This window comes from Miniopterus natalensis, chromosome X, assembly GCF_054644295.1.
Source record: "Miniopterus natalensis isolate mMinNat1 chromosome X, mMinNat1.hap1, whole genome shotgun sequence".
NCBI classification, from domain to species: domain Eukaryota; kingdom Metazoa; phylum Chordata; class Mammalia; order Chiroptera; family Miniopteridae; genus Miniopterus; species Miniopterus natalensis.
In genome coordinates this window covers 98,920,790-98,936,209 of record NC_142103.1, presented here as the reverse complement: position 1 = coordinate 98,936,209, position 15,420 = coordinate 98,920,790, and the positions used below count along the sequence as shown (strand labels likewise).

General features: G+C 36.7%; 1 protein-coding gene across 3 annotated transcripts in view; it reads left to right on the top strand.

Moving 5' to 3' along the window:
- TXLNG (taxilin gamma) overlaps nt 1-15,420 on the top strand; it is a 43,888-nt gene that overhangs the window by 8,875 nt on the left and 19,593 nt on the right. For all 3 annotated transcript variants that reach the window (XM_016211175.2, XM_087813353.1, XM_016211176.2), the window contains 2 exons: nt 12,065-12,368; nt 14,443-14,534. In XM_016211175.2, the coding sequence (XP_016066661.2) occupies nt 12,065-12,368; nt 14,443-14,534 (396 nt within the window). The remainder of the gene's footprint in view (nt 1-12,064; nt 12,369-14,442; nt 14,535-15,420) is intronic.

Here is a 15,420-nt window from a genome sequence, read left to right as displayed (position 1 = left end):
ATATTAGAAATTAAAACAAAAAATTCAAATGATTTTAAAAACTGATGTAATAATCTGTTGCTGTGTAACAAATCACCCCAAAACTTACTGCTTGAAACAACATTATGACCTCAGTTTCTGTAGGTCAGGAATCTGGGTGTGGCTTAGCTGGGTCTTCTGCTTCAGGGTCTCATGGGCTGCAGTCATCTGAAGGCTTGACTGGGAGTGGTCCACTTTCTAGCTCACTCATGTAGTTGTTGGCAGGATTCAGTTCCTCATGAGCTGTTGGCTGGAGGCCCCTTGGTTCCTAGCCACATGGGCATTTCCATAGGCATCTCACAACATGGCTGCTGGCTTCATCAGAATGAGCAAGAGTGCCAGTACAACAGACAAGAAAGAATCAGTCTTTGTTACATCATCATAGAAGTGACATCCCTCATTTTTGCCAAATTCTCTCTTTAAAAGGCATTTACTAGGTCCTGCCCACATGCAAAGGAAGGGATTATACAAGGTGATGAATACTAGCAGGATCAGTGGGATCAATTACAGGCTATATCAAAAGCTACCTACCATACATTAACATAAGAAATTTTTTTTTTTAATTGAAAATAACTGATTTTCCGAAATAAAAGTTGGTGAGGAGTGGCATTGTTTTAAGTTTTTACAGATGTCTTTAATGAATGGCTTAATAGGAGACAGCTGAATTCTCACATCTACTTCCACATTCAATTTATGGTAATATGCCATTTTAGTTGAAGTCGTCCATGAAGACATATGTAGTTGGAACAGGGAGGAGTATCTTAATAGCCTTTTTAGGTAATTGTGGAAATTCTTTGATACTACTCTGAAAGTAGTAGTTCTTGAAGGTTAGTTCCCAATGTGGGGTCTGAAACCCTATGGAACTTTTTGTACTGTTATATTAAAATCCATTGGTCTGTTTTGTATTTTGATAGGATGTTGTTTCTCATGCATCATTTTGTCACATCATCCTTTAGTCATTTGGGAAGTACTGGTTTACCCAATTGTGTTGATCTTCCTAGTATTGACACACTTTGTTCTAAATATCAAAATCACATTAGTCAATATCACCACTGATCTTATCAGGAAAGTCTTTTTAAGTATTGGGAAGCATGGTGGTACATAGTTTTCAAAAATTTTTTTTGAAAACTCAATTTTTACATTGACAACAAATGCAGTCAGTTGTTTGCCTTAAAGTAACAAATGCCCATAGTTTGTCTTAAAAAAAAAAAAAGGTAATCCAGGGAAAAAGTTGCTAGTTGGGCTCGTGATTTAGACAGCTGTCTTAGTGCTTTTCCTCAAGATTGCCATCATACTTTGGTGTGTGGCAGAAGTGCCTTAGGTGTACTCTCTGTGTCTAAGAAATTTTTTTTTTAATTGAAAATAACTGATTTTTCCAAAATAAAAGGTGATGAGAAGTAGCATTGTTTTAAGTTTTTACAGAATTAGAAAGATGTGTACTCAAGCCCGGCTGGTGTGGCTCAGTTGGTTGAGCGTCATCCCATGCAGTCGCATGCACCGGGAGGTCACTGGTTCGATTGCTGGTCAGGGCACATGCCTGGGTTTCGGGCCTGATCCCTACCCTAGTAGGGGGTATGCAGGAGGCAGCCGATCAATGTTTCTCCCTCCCTTTCTTTGAAATAAATAAAAACATATATTTTTAAAAAAGGATGTGTACTCAAGGGCTGAGATTTAATACTGATAATTTTTATTGCTTCCTCAAGGGCATTTTTAAGTAAAAATTGCTTTTTCCGCATGACTTAGAGTATAATTTGGTGCCACTGCCTTGATTTGTGCCAAGGAGCCAACAATGTTACTCATTTCTGCTGTTGCATCACCAGTGCAAATGTCAACACCAAAAAGACAAATAACATCTCAGTACTATTATGAACTTAGTTTTTGAGCTTGCAGACCACCTGGAAGGGTCCACAGACCATAGTGTGAGAATCACTGTCCCCAGGTTTTATCAGAAGTGGGGTCAGCTTTTCCTCGTTTCATCTTTCCCAAGACCATGCTGTCTGTCAGAAGAGAATAGGCTTATTTTTTCCTATTCCTAAGACTTATTCTTTAGAAATATGGCATCCCGATTGTTGACTAAACTGCTTTGTCTTGCTAATGGAACAATTGAGTAATCCTAGCAAGTAGAATGTTTTTACATTTAATTCCTGATGACCAGTATAAAGTTAAGTTTTATTTCCTAAAGGTTGAAGAACATTCTAAACCAAAATATACTCATCACGATTCTTTTTTCGTGTGTGGTAAAATATACATACCATAAAATTTCCCATTTAACCATTTTCAGGCATGCAGTTGAGTGGCATTAAGCACATTAACAGTGTTGCGCAATCATCAGCACCATCCATCTCCAGAACTTTTTCCCCCTCCCAAGCTGAAACCCTGTGCTCCATTTGCCTCAGCCCCCGCCCCTGGTAACCACCATTCTGTTTTTTTCCTCTGTGAATTTGACTACTCCAGGTATTTCATATATGTGGAATCATACAATATTGGTCATTTTGTGTCTGGCTTTTTTCCACTTAACATCATGGCTTCCAGGTTCATTTATGTTGTAGCATGTGACGGAATCTTTTCTTTTTAAGACTGAATAATCTAATGTATGTACATACCACATTTATCCATTCATCTGCTGATGGACATTTTAGCATTGGTCATGATTCTTAACTTAAATGTGATTCTTTAGGACTTCCCTTGTGGAAGCATTACCTCCATACCAGGCTCAATAAATGTAGGCCTCACATAATGGCTTTTCCCCCCTTCTTACTCTTTTCCTTAGTTTACCTATATAGTGGAGTAATATTCTCACTCTCAGAATTTTGGCTAGTCTGAAGTTTTCAGTTATTTAGTAAGTTGATCTTCCTCTCCTTAAAAAATAAAATAGCTTCTGAGTTTTTTTATAACCTTAGAAAGGCCTTTCCCATATCAAAGTTATGAAAATTGTTTTTACTTAGGACTTCTAGTTCTTTGTGATTTTCATTTTTCATGTTTCAGTCTTGGTACATGTTGAGGGGTGACACAGGATATCATTACCCCCCTCCCATATGGCTTGGGAGCTATCTCAAATCACTTATTTTCTTTACTAATTTGAAATGACACCATTTTTAATATAGTAAATTCCCATATATGGGTCTGTGTGGTCTGTTTTTGAAGACAGTGCTATAAAATTAGAAAGTTTCAGACAAGTATTTCATGCCTGAAATAAAAATAAGATCTCACCTTCGGGAGTTTATATTTTGAGATATTAAGAATTTATTGTTGGGGGAGGGGGGAATGCCGGGTGGAGGGAATCAATGGGGGGGAAAAAGGGGGACATCTGTAATACTTTCAACAATAAAGATAAATTAAAAAAAAAAAGAATTTATTGTCTTAAAGAATACAGGCATACTGTAGAGACATGTATGCCAGAATATAATTACACATTAGTGCACAGTAATGTCATTTTATCTGTTAAAAATAAAAACCCTTTAATTTTATTTCATTCCTTTGTTCTAACACAGTAAAACAGACTACTATTTAAGGAGGAATTGAGTTATGTAATACACATTTTAAAGACTTTGGTCCCAAATGGTTAAAACAGAATTTTGAGACGAATGATTGATAAAGTGTTAGCTATGTGGAAAACTCTTCTATCTAGAATAATTCTTTGAAAGATTAAAATAGCTTTAGTATATAAACTATTTTAAATGACTCATAAAGCTAAAGTCACTTTTCTAATTTAAAAAGCTCATGAACCCACCAGCTCTATCCACCTATTTAAAAAATAAAGTCCACCAAAATGTAATTTTTATAAGAGGTTTTTTTGTAAATTTGTATTTGGAAATGTAAAAGCCCCTTAAAATACTGGAAATATTTAGGAGGCAGGTTCATATTTTAAAAACTGAATAAGGCCGGTAGCTGGTGTCTTAGGAGGTATGAGGTATCTTTGGTATCTTTCAGTATTTACCCATGCCTTCTGCCTACACTGGGCCACACTGGGCCGGCCAAGCATGTATGCACTCTTGTCCTTACATTTCCTGTTTGATAGTTGACAACTCTTAGTGTAAATTATTGGAAACATAGATTTGAAGAGATTTTTAAAGATAATTTACTTTATCCTAAGACACAGATAAGTTTAAAAAAAAACAAAAACTGCAATGCCTTAAATAATCACTTAAAATTATTTAAAGGTATCTGTACCCCCAAATTGTCTCACCACTGTAAATCCCTGAGTTAATCACTGCTAAAAATCATAGAGCTCTTTCCCAATGTTTTCCTAAGTTCATACTGGTGTATCTAGCATGCTATGTATTTTTAGCCATTTTGTAACTTCATGAGAGATCTGTTTGACTTTGACCTTTCATTTCCCAAGGCTAATCTGTGAAATGAGGGGAGCAGTGCAATGGAGAGAACATGGGCTCTTGAGTTTGACAGACCTAGTTTAGAATTTTGCTGGCCCCTTTTACTGACTTTAATATGATCTTGGGCTAGTTACCTCACTAAGTCTCATTTTCCTTGTCTGGGAACAGTAAGACCTACCTCTCAGGGCTGGGAAAGGTTAAATGGAGTAAGAGGCCTCGCAAGTTCTGATGGTTCCCTTCACCTTGATAGGTTTCTTTGGGAACCAGAGGCAAGCTAAGGATTTCTCCTCAGGAAAATGCATAAATGTGCACAAGCTCTCCCACTAGCTCCCTCTGAGAGATTTCTGCTCTCAGTATGTGCCTGGCACTGGTTGAAGGCATTCTAGCTCATTTAAGCAGATGGTAGTTGAAATAATTAGGAAGTGAGTGTGGGTGTTGGCTTCTTTGCTTTTTATTTACACCAGTCTTAGTAAAAGAACAGCCATTACTAATAACATTTAAGCTCTTTAAGTAAAACAAACAAAAGAAATATGTTTCTTTAGTTTTAATAGTTATTTGAAAAAGCATAAAATGAAAATTTTAAATTTTAAAATTATTCATCTTTCTCTTTATTCACAGAGTAGAAGGGAAAGAAACTAAGTTTTTTTCTTTTAGGCTTTTTAAAAAATTGGTTTTTATTGATTTTAGAGATAGGGGAAGAGAGAGCGATAGAGATATAGAAACGTTAATGACGAACATCATCCATTAGCTGCCTCCTATATGCCCCCTACTGGGGATTGAGCCTGAAACCTGGGCATGTGCCCTGACTGAGAATTAAACAGGTGACCTCTTGGTTCATGGGTCGATACTTAATAACCATGCAGGCTCAGTTTCAAATGTGTTGATCCAAAAAGTTATCATGTTCATTTGCAGAAATTTCTGTAATAGTTATTCTTTGCTTCTACAATTAATTGTTGGTAATTGTTAGTGACTGTGCGTTTTGAAGGTCTCCAGTTAAGGAGACATCTTATCTCCAAGTGTTGAGACAGTGGAAGGAAGATTGAGAAATGTGTCCTTTGACAGGTGGGTAGTGTCTAGGGTGGGGAGCTTATTGGGGTTTGGGGTTCTAGTAAACTCTGATGGGGCCTGATGGCATGCATGCTCTGTAGTCTTTCAAGCTTCAAGAGCTATACACGCTGCTCATGACTGTAGACTGATCAACAAAATGAAAACGTTTTATGCTTTCGTTTCATGATTTTGTTTAGGGAAAGGTTCACATAGAAATTAATCTTGAAACTACGTCTTGTTGGTTTTATTTTTGTTTGAGATTGGGATTTAAATAAACATTTTCTCCTCTTGTTTTTCCTGATAATAGGTACTATATTAGAGAACTCTATTCATCTTGGTATTTAAAAAACAGTAATAAACTGTTAAGAAGGTAACTCATGGTTCCTAACTTGAAAGGTGAAAGCAGGCATGCTGTGAAGCCCAGTGGCCTTCCACTCTGGCCCCACTCACCCAGTTTCTCTCCATTAATATATTTCTTATACAACGTTCCCCCTACAAACACTCACATCATGGCATACACTGCATACTATTGGGTATTTTTCTTTTTCCCTTTTCAACCTATTCTTACAGTTCAGTAATTATTCAACTACCTGTTTTTTTTTTATTTTTATGTCTTTATTGATTTCAGAGAGAGGAAGGGAGGGGGGAAAGAGAGAAACATCAATGATGAGAGAGTCATTGATCGACTGCTTCCTGCACGCCCCCCACTGGGGACTGAGCCCGAAACCCAGGCATGTGCCCTGACCAGGAATCGAACCTTGATCTCCTGGATCATAGGTCGATGCTCAACTGCTGAGCCATGCCGGCTGGGCCTACCTATTCTTTTTGAACAGATGGCTATAGTACTCCATTGTATGGATGTACCACAGTTTATCTAGTTCATCATTAGTTGACTTTAGGGTATTTCTGATTTTTTTGTTACTAAGCTGCGTAAATATCCTTGTTTATATCATTTCACAAATGTGCTGGTTTATCTGTAAGAAAAATAGGAAAGAAATGAATTTGCTGGTCAAAGCACATGTGGCATGATGATTGTTTTTCAACACTTTATTATGAAAATTTTCAAACATACAATAAAGTTGAAAGAATTTGATGCTTAACATCCATATTGCCGCCACCTAGATTCTACCACTGACAGTTTACTGTACTTCCCTTTTCACGTCTCTGCCCATTTGTCTGTTCCTTCACCCATAAACCTATTATAAGTGTGTAAATGCCGAGTTATAACAGATGCATGCAGCTCTCTCTGTAACCAAACTCATCAAGATACAGAGCATTCCTGTCACCCCAGAATGTTCCCTTGTGCCCCTTCCCAGACAGTTCCTGGGAAGGAACTTAGTGGTTAAACTAGTTTATCCCCCAACCAGAAATGCTTGAGAATACCCCACGCCCTCTCCCATACAATGTCGTCAGAGTTTTTTTATTTTTTAAAAATCTTCACCAAATGACATGTTTTTCATTGATTCTAGAGAGAGAGGAAGGGAGAGGGAGAGAGAGAAACATTGATTGGTTGCCTCTTGTACGAGCTTAACTGGGGATTGAACCCGCAACTCAGGTACGTAACCGACTGGGAATGGAACCCATGACCCTTTGGTGCACAGGATGACACTAATCAACTGAGCACTCCAGCCAGGGCTCTCGTCAAAGTTTTTGATGTGAAAAATGGTATCTGAAAGTTTTAAGTGGCATTTCTCTTATTGTGAGTAAAGTTAAGCATATGTTTACAAGTCATTTGTATTTGTTTTCTGTGAATTCTTCCTATCGTTTGCCCAATTTGTTGGGTGGGTGGCCTTAGTATTCTTTATTTCATTCGAGAATCCATTTATGTTAAAAGATTCATTTTTATCTGACTGCTTAGAATTTTAATAAAATTTACATATGTTCTGTGATGCTTCCAGTGTCCTGTCATTGGTTATTAAATTTCTTATGGCATTTTGAAATAGGTGAATACATTGTATCTTTTCTCCAAAATTCAGAGAATGAAGAACAGTAATAAGAGAAAATTCTTGCAAATCATGTATCTGATCAGGGACTTGTATCTAGTATATATAAAAAACTCCTACAACTCAATAATAAAATAATATAACCAAATTAAAAATGGGCAAAGGGCCCTGACTGGTGTGTCTCAGTGGTAGAGCGTCAGCCTGAGCACCAAAGGATCTCCGGTTTGCTTCCCTTGCAGGTTTGATCCCCAGCCCCAGTCGAGTAGTGTACCAGGAGGCAACTAATCCATGTGTCTCTCTCACATTGGTGTTTCTCTCTCTCCCCCCTCCACTCTCTCTCAAAATCAATGGAAAAAATATTCTCAGATGAGGATTAACAACAACAAAAAATGGGCAAAGGATCTGAATAGACATCTCTCCAGAGGAGGTATACAAATGGCCATAAGCACATGAAAAGATTCTCAACATCATTAGTCATTAGATGACTAACGATGACTTCACACTAGGATGGGTATAATCAAAAGGACAGTGTTGATGTGGATAAATTGGAACCTTCATACACTGCTGGTGGGAATGTGAAGTGGTGTACTCACTGGAAAAACAGTGTGGCAATTCCTTGAAAGGTTAAAACATAGATTGACCTTATGACCCAGCACCTAGCGATTCCACTTCTAGGCATATACCGTGGAGAAATGTAAACATATGTCCACACAAAACGTGTACATTAACGTTTATAACAATTATTCATGGTAGCTAAGAGTTGGAAATAATCCAAATGCCCCTCAGCTGATGAATGGATAAATAAAATATGGTATATCCACACAGTGGAATATTACTTAGCAATGAAAAGGAATGAAGTGCTGATACATATTATATACAACTACAAGGTTTCATGGCTGAACCTTGAAATCATCAAGCTATGTGAAAGAAGCCACATCCAAAAGGCCACATATTATATGATTCCATTTATATGAAATTCCACAATAACCACAACTGTATAGACAGACAGTACACTAGTTACCTATGGCTGGGGATAATGGGAGGATTAGGGGTTTATAGCTAAAGAGTACTGAGTTTCTTTTTGAGGTGATGAAAGTGTTTTAAAATTGTGATGATGGTTGCACAACTGTGAACACACTAGAAACTAGTGAATTGTACACTTTCAGTTGGTGAATTATATAGTATACAAATTATATCTCAGTAAAGGTGTTACAAAAAATCATTAAGAGAACTGAAAAACTACAAATTAATCCACTTCATTCCTCAGGTAGATTGCTTACTAAAATTGAACCTGGAAGAAGCCTCAGGTTTCCCTTGGTGAAGATTATGCTTCCCGTCTTCCAACTTGCTTGCCCGTTATACTAGGATATGGCCTCGTACCATGCTTCCTGGTATTATGCAGGGTTTATTATCAATAGGCTTCTGAGAAATTCTATTGTGTGTTAGAGTTAAACAATCTTTTTAATTATCTTTTAATAGACTTTCATCAATATTGAAAGCCAACATTGTGGTTTTGTAGCCCTGTTCTTAATAGTAATGGTTTTCAGGGAAGAGGTTTGAAAATTATTTTTTAAAAATTGAGGAAGATGATATTAATAGTACTAATTTCTTTTCACCCTCTGTATTGCTTTTGTGCAAAGGGTCTGTTAATATTATGTACCCAACTAGTATATGGCAGTTTAACATTTGATATAAAGTAGAGGGGGGAAGTAGTAGTTAAATGTATAATGTAGTGTTAAAATGATCACTTTGATTTGGTTTGATATTAATACTTCTGTAGTATGTTGTTGGGGCATATTAATGGCTTTAAGAAGTTGCAGTAATGAAATTTAACAAAGGACATTTCCTAAAACTTCATTAACTTTTAAGTTAATTTAATACCTATGGATTACATTTGAGAAACAATGCTCTATGGAATGCATTACATGTGGGGTGAAAAAAAATTTTTTTTAATTTCTCATCCGAGGACATGCTTAGAGAGAAGAAAGGGGGGTGGGGGAGAGGAACATCGATGTGAGAGAGAAACATCAATTGGTTGCCTTCCGTACGTGCCCTGAACCCACAACCCAGGTATGTGCCCTGGCTGGGAATTGAACAGGCAACCTTTCGGTGCACAGGATGACACACAACCAACTGAGCCACTCTAGCCAGGCTATAAGTGAAATTAAAATATTTTTTGAATGAATTGAAGAGTCTTCAATATTTTGTAAATTTTTAAAATCTGAATCAGGCTTAGAGTGTGGCATCAAATTGAAATTCAAAATAGCCCATTTCCCCTTAATGCATCTTTTTTTTTAAGAAATGAAAGTTTTACATGTATATTATTATTATTATTGCCTTTGAAATATTGGGGCTACTTTATTATTTTTAAAATTATCTTTATTGTTGAAAGTATTACAGATGTCCGTCCCCTTTTTTCCCCATTGACCCCTTCTACTTTTCACCCCCCCCCCCCAGGCCTTCCCCACACTATTGTCTGTGTCCACGGATTATGCATATATGCATATAAATTCTTTGGTTAATCTCTCCCCACCCATCCCCACCTTGTTATTTTTAAAGTTTCATGAAAAGCAATACTCCTCTCTAATCTCTCTCCCGAGAGGAAAATATTTCTGTTTTGGTTCTTCATAAATTTTGAATAATGTATAAGTTACAACTTTTAGAATAAACCTTATTGAAGTAAAACATTCATTCAGAAAAGTATACAAAGCACAAATGTTTAGGCTTAGTGAATTTTCACAAAGTGAGCATCAGTGTTGCCCCGTCTAGATCAAGACATAGAATATTACCAAGCACTGCATAAGGTCCTGCCCTCAACAGTAACCACTATCCTGATTTTCAGCACCGTCGAGTTTAGAATATTACCAAGCATTGCAGAAGGTCCTGCCCTCAACAGTAACCACTGTCCTGATTTCCAGCACCGTCAATTAGCTTTGCCCGTTTTTGAACTTTATGTATAAATGGTTTCCTAGAGTATGTGTTCTTCTGGCACCTTCCTTGCAACAGTCTGTCTATGATACTCATCTGTGTTGCAGTATCTTGAAGTAGTTCATTCTCATTGCTGGATGGTATGAACATGTTAGAATGATCCATTCTTCTGTTGATAGAAATTTGGGTTGATTCAGTGTTGGGGTAACTACAGATAGTGTTGCTCTAGACATTCTTAGCCTTTGGCTGCACATATGTACACACTTGGGTAAAATCCTAGGACTAGAATTAACTGTTGGAAGGTATCTATATTGCTAAAGAGTTTTTCAAAGTGGCTGTACCAACTTGTTCTTTCAAAAGCAGAGTGCTTGATTTATCAGCATTAGACTGTAAAAGATAAAGATTTATTTCCCTTAACCTCTCTATTCCCTGCTTTGATACTTTAAATTATTTTTAGTTCTTCAGCTGGATATTATTATAACTTGAAATAATCCCCGTTCTCCTATTAACTTTGGAAAGTAGCTTTTGTCCACTTGTGAGATTGTATTATTAAAAAAAGGAAGAAGCTCTCTTTCACACAGAGAGGAAATCATACAGAATTTAAATTTGTGCCACATCATACGACCAAGCAGTGTTAACAAGGGGGAAAACCAGTAAATAAATGGGGTTAACAATATGATAGAAGAGAGAGTAAGATAAAATTACTGATTTGAGTATAAAATACTAGAATAAAGCTATCTTTCCCATGCCAACTATCTATATTAATTAGGGTAGGGATAGCTCCTTAAAACATACTCAGTTTTGTGGCTTAACATGAGAGAAATTTATTTTCTTGCTCCTCTAATAGTGGTTTTGGTATGAACAATTTGTGGCTTTTTGTGTCTGGCTTTCACACAGTGTAACGATTTCAAGGTTCATCCATGCAAACTTGTAGCTTAATAATAGTGGTATGGATGTTTTTTGTAAGAAGGGTGACTTTCCTTATATGTACATGGGATTTAGGGGCCAAGGCTGCTTTCATCCTGTGGCTCTGCCATCTTGTAGGGTCTTGGAGACCTCTGCATTCAGCCAGAATGGGGAAAAGGAGGTGATGGAGAAAGAACATGTGCTTCTAAGAGTAAGTCTTGTTGCAGAAGGGGCAATCATCACTTGGCTCACATGCCATTGGTGGGAACTTCACATGGGATTCCCACCTAGATGTAAGGAACTGGGAGATGTAGTCCTTAGCTGAGCACTGGTCTAGCATTGCCAGCTCCCCAGGATATTGGAGGAGCATGGAGTTTTTGCTGGACATCTAGTGAGCCATCTCTTCTGTACCATCTCTTTGAGGATAAGACCAGAATAATTTTTTTTGAGGTAAAATTGGAATTTAACACTATACGTTTGAGGTATAATTTGACATCTGTGTATATTACAAAGTGATCCCCACCAAAAGTCTAGTTTCCATCAAGACCAGAATAATTCATGTTTGTTAACTTGGGATAATTTCACATTCGTTAAGATGCTAATTAAGTAGTTGAGTTTTTATAGAGAAATAAGTTTAGATTTACAACTAAATGGCATTTCTTGCTTCCTTTGGTACCACTTAGGTGTGTGATATGTTTTAACTTTATTTTTCTTGTACTTTACAGTTAGGTCACCTCTCAGTGAAACTTAGGAACTACCTACCATATTTGCATCAATTTTACAAACTACTGAGAAAGAAAAAAGCTGTCCACCTATGGTGTGCTGTTGGTAGTAAACATCGATTATATTTGAATTGACCCTCCTTCCATCTTTTTTCTCCCTCCCCTCTAGCTTGTGATTGGCACAATGGAAGAGGCTGGAATATGCGGGCTGGGGGTGGAAGCAGCTGTGTTGCATAGCTCCCAGAACAACGATATTCTTCCGCATCAAGACTCCAATTGTGGTGGAACAAGGAGCCAACATTCGCTGGAAGAGGATGAAGGCAGTGACTTTATAACAAAAACCAGAAGCTTGGTGAGCCCAGCATACTACACGCAAGAGTCAAGAGAGGACATTCCTGGGCGAGAAGCTAGAACAGATCCCCCTGATGGTCAGCAAGATTCAGAGTGCAACAGGAACAAAGACAAAACCTTAGGTAATAATCTGTGCTCAGTGGTTGGATGTTTTCACACACAGCTCATCTATTTCCATTTCCTGCCACACAAGTGATTATGAACATGGCCTGTCATGGCCAGTGTTGAGGTGGATGTTTAACATGTCTAGTCTTCAGTGAGGTCCGGCTGCCTGTCTGCTGCAGTTCTGTGCAGGAGGAGAAGATGGTGAAGATAGAGTAGGAAATTCTCTCTAAATAGTTCAGAACTGGCTTTTGTGAAAAAAATGTGGGGCCAACTTGACAGAATTTGTATTCAACTTGCCTTGTTTGCATCTTTAATGTAGTCTGACCAAAATTTAGAGATATAATGTTACCTGTAGTTCAGAAACTGGGTTAAGACTAGCTTTCAAGGATATGTTTTCCTCTCCTGCCGTGTTTGAGATTTAGGACTAAGAATGTGGTATGTTGAATGTTGAATCTCGTTATGAAATCTGAAATTCCCTTACTGGTTGCCCGTATGTTTTTTATACTTATTATACCTAAGATTAACAATGTTTAATTTGTGTGGTTTTCTATATGCTAAATTAGAATTATCCTTCTTATTAAATCCATTTTCTGCTAAATTGGAAAGCTTAAAAATTTATTGAAATACATAATTTTAATTCCTTACAAACAAGACAGATTTCTTCAAAGTCAGCAGCCCCAATTATATGTGTAACAGCAGATGGAGTCTTAAAAGTTACATATAATGTTACTATGTGATTATTCATAATAGCACAAAAGTCGAAACAATTGTCATCATCAGCTTGTACAGTGGAATATTATTCAGTAATAAAAATGGAATGTAGTAGTGATACATCCTATGTGGGTGAACCTCGTGAAAATTAATCTAAGAGAAAGAAACCAGACACAAAGACCATGTAGTATGATTCCATTTTATATGAAGTGTCCAGAATTTGCAAATCCATAGAGACAGAATGTTGGAGTAATGGTTGCCTGGAGGAAGGAGCAATGGGGAGTGACTTCTGATGGGTATGGGGCTTCTTTCTAAGGTGATAAAAATGTTCTGAAATTAGATAGTGGTGATGGTTGTACAACTTTGTGAGTATACTCAATTGAATACTTAAAAATGGCAAATTTTATGGCATATGAATTGTTATGTCAAAAATACCCAGATGGAGGGTGAGTTTAAAAATCATCATAAAAATTACAGTCTACATTATGGTTATTTCTAATTATATTCAGTAATCATGTTTAGTCATCGTTTTTAAAATTCCCATTGGCCTTGGGCTGAATAAGAGAAGGTTTTGTTACTAAGATTTTATGTGGATAGAAAAGTAGCCTATTTTGAAATCAGCTTGCTTATTTCCTCATAGTCTGTATACCATGTACCAGTCATTTTGATGTTTTTTAATGGTATATCCTACATGAAGGAACATTTAAAAAAATAAAAACAGTACCTACCACCCAGCTTAAGAAATAAAACATTATTACTTATTTTGAAACATCACTTGTCCCCTCCTATCTCAGCCACCTGCTTCTCCCTGCCAAAGTCTTTAAATACTGTTGGTAAGCTCTTTTTCCCAAGGGAAGAGATGGCTTGACATCTTTTTATTTACACTGAACTTGGTTAACACATGGAATATGCTTCCTAAATCATCAGAAGTTATTTAATTTGTGCATAGAAAAAGATGTGTCACATGTGAGTGTGTGTATCTTAAGCAGAGAGTAGCAACTGAAATTCCCTTTGAACTTGCTTCTATATTTGTACTTGGTTAGGAAGAACTTTTTAAAAATATTCTGCCCTTTGTTACTTGCCCTTTGTCTTAACTTGGACATCAGTGGTTAAGCAAGGGAATTTTTAAGCATTCAGCAGGAGTTCTTACAAATAGCCGTGTTAGAGAGTGAAGAAATTTGGGTGGGGTGGGGAAGAGGTGCCTGCTAATCCCAAATTTAAAAATAGCTTTCTTAATTTAGCTGGTAAATCTCTTATTTCTAGTTATAGCATACATTATTTTACTCTGGATGTCAGAACATAGGCAGTGTTATGTAGAATTTGCAGGTTAGATTTGATCTCGTTCTTCCAGGACTTATTTCTTATCTTGTTAATCATCAGGAAAAGAAGTTTTATTATTGATGCAAGCCCTAAACACCCTTTCAACTCCAGAAGAGAAGCTGGCAGCTCTCTGTAAGAAATATGCTGATCTTGTGAGTATTAAATGAAGGGAGTGAGGGCCATATAGAATATAGCAAAATGGGTATGTGCTTGATAAGCTTTTTTAAATGTGATTTTGATGTAGCTTTAAATGTAAAATTATGTTTTATTCTAAAATAGAAGAGAATCTAATTTCTTGGCGCTTTCTTTGTTGCCCGTGACATCATTTTATATGGTTATACATACAGAACATTACCATGCTAAGATACGGTATAAATTTTGTAAAACTCAGTTTGGAGTATTTCTAAGTCAGCCTTTGCATTCCTATGTTATGCTTTTAGTCAGTAGGGATATAGTGGTTCCTATATTTAACTTTTTCCAAGGGAATTCTAGAGTTAAAGGTACTAGCTATTGTGATTGAAATTGTGAGTTGGATGAAATAGTCTACCCAAACAATACTGTGTCTCAGGAAATTTTTTTTTAGCATATACTGTGTGACAGGTGTTCTTTTTTCCAGTTTCTTCCAAAGAAATTGACCTTATTTGTTCTGGGTCTATGCTATTTCAAGTAGCATTAATTCTCTTTTTAAAAGTAAGAAAGCAGTCTCAATATGGAAATACTGCCATCCTATTTTAAGCTGAAGTAGGGATAAGTCATAGAACCCTTTGAAGTAAGGGTTTTAGTAGACTTTTAGAATTCTAACATAAATGCTAAAATTAATGCCTTTTGTGAAATACTTATGTGAATCATCATTGACAATTTATATGCATTTTCATCTGTTGTTAAAGCAGTTATTCCATATCATAAACACTATTTTTTGTCAATGACCAGTTCTAAAAGTGAATTCTGTTTATTACTTAAAGAATTAAAGTTACTTTCCCTCAGTTTGTAAAGGGGTCCTAGTAAACCTCCATATAGCTGGCGTTCAGCATTCTGGCA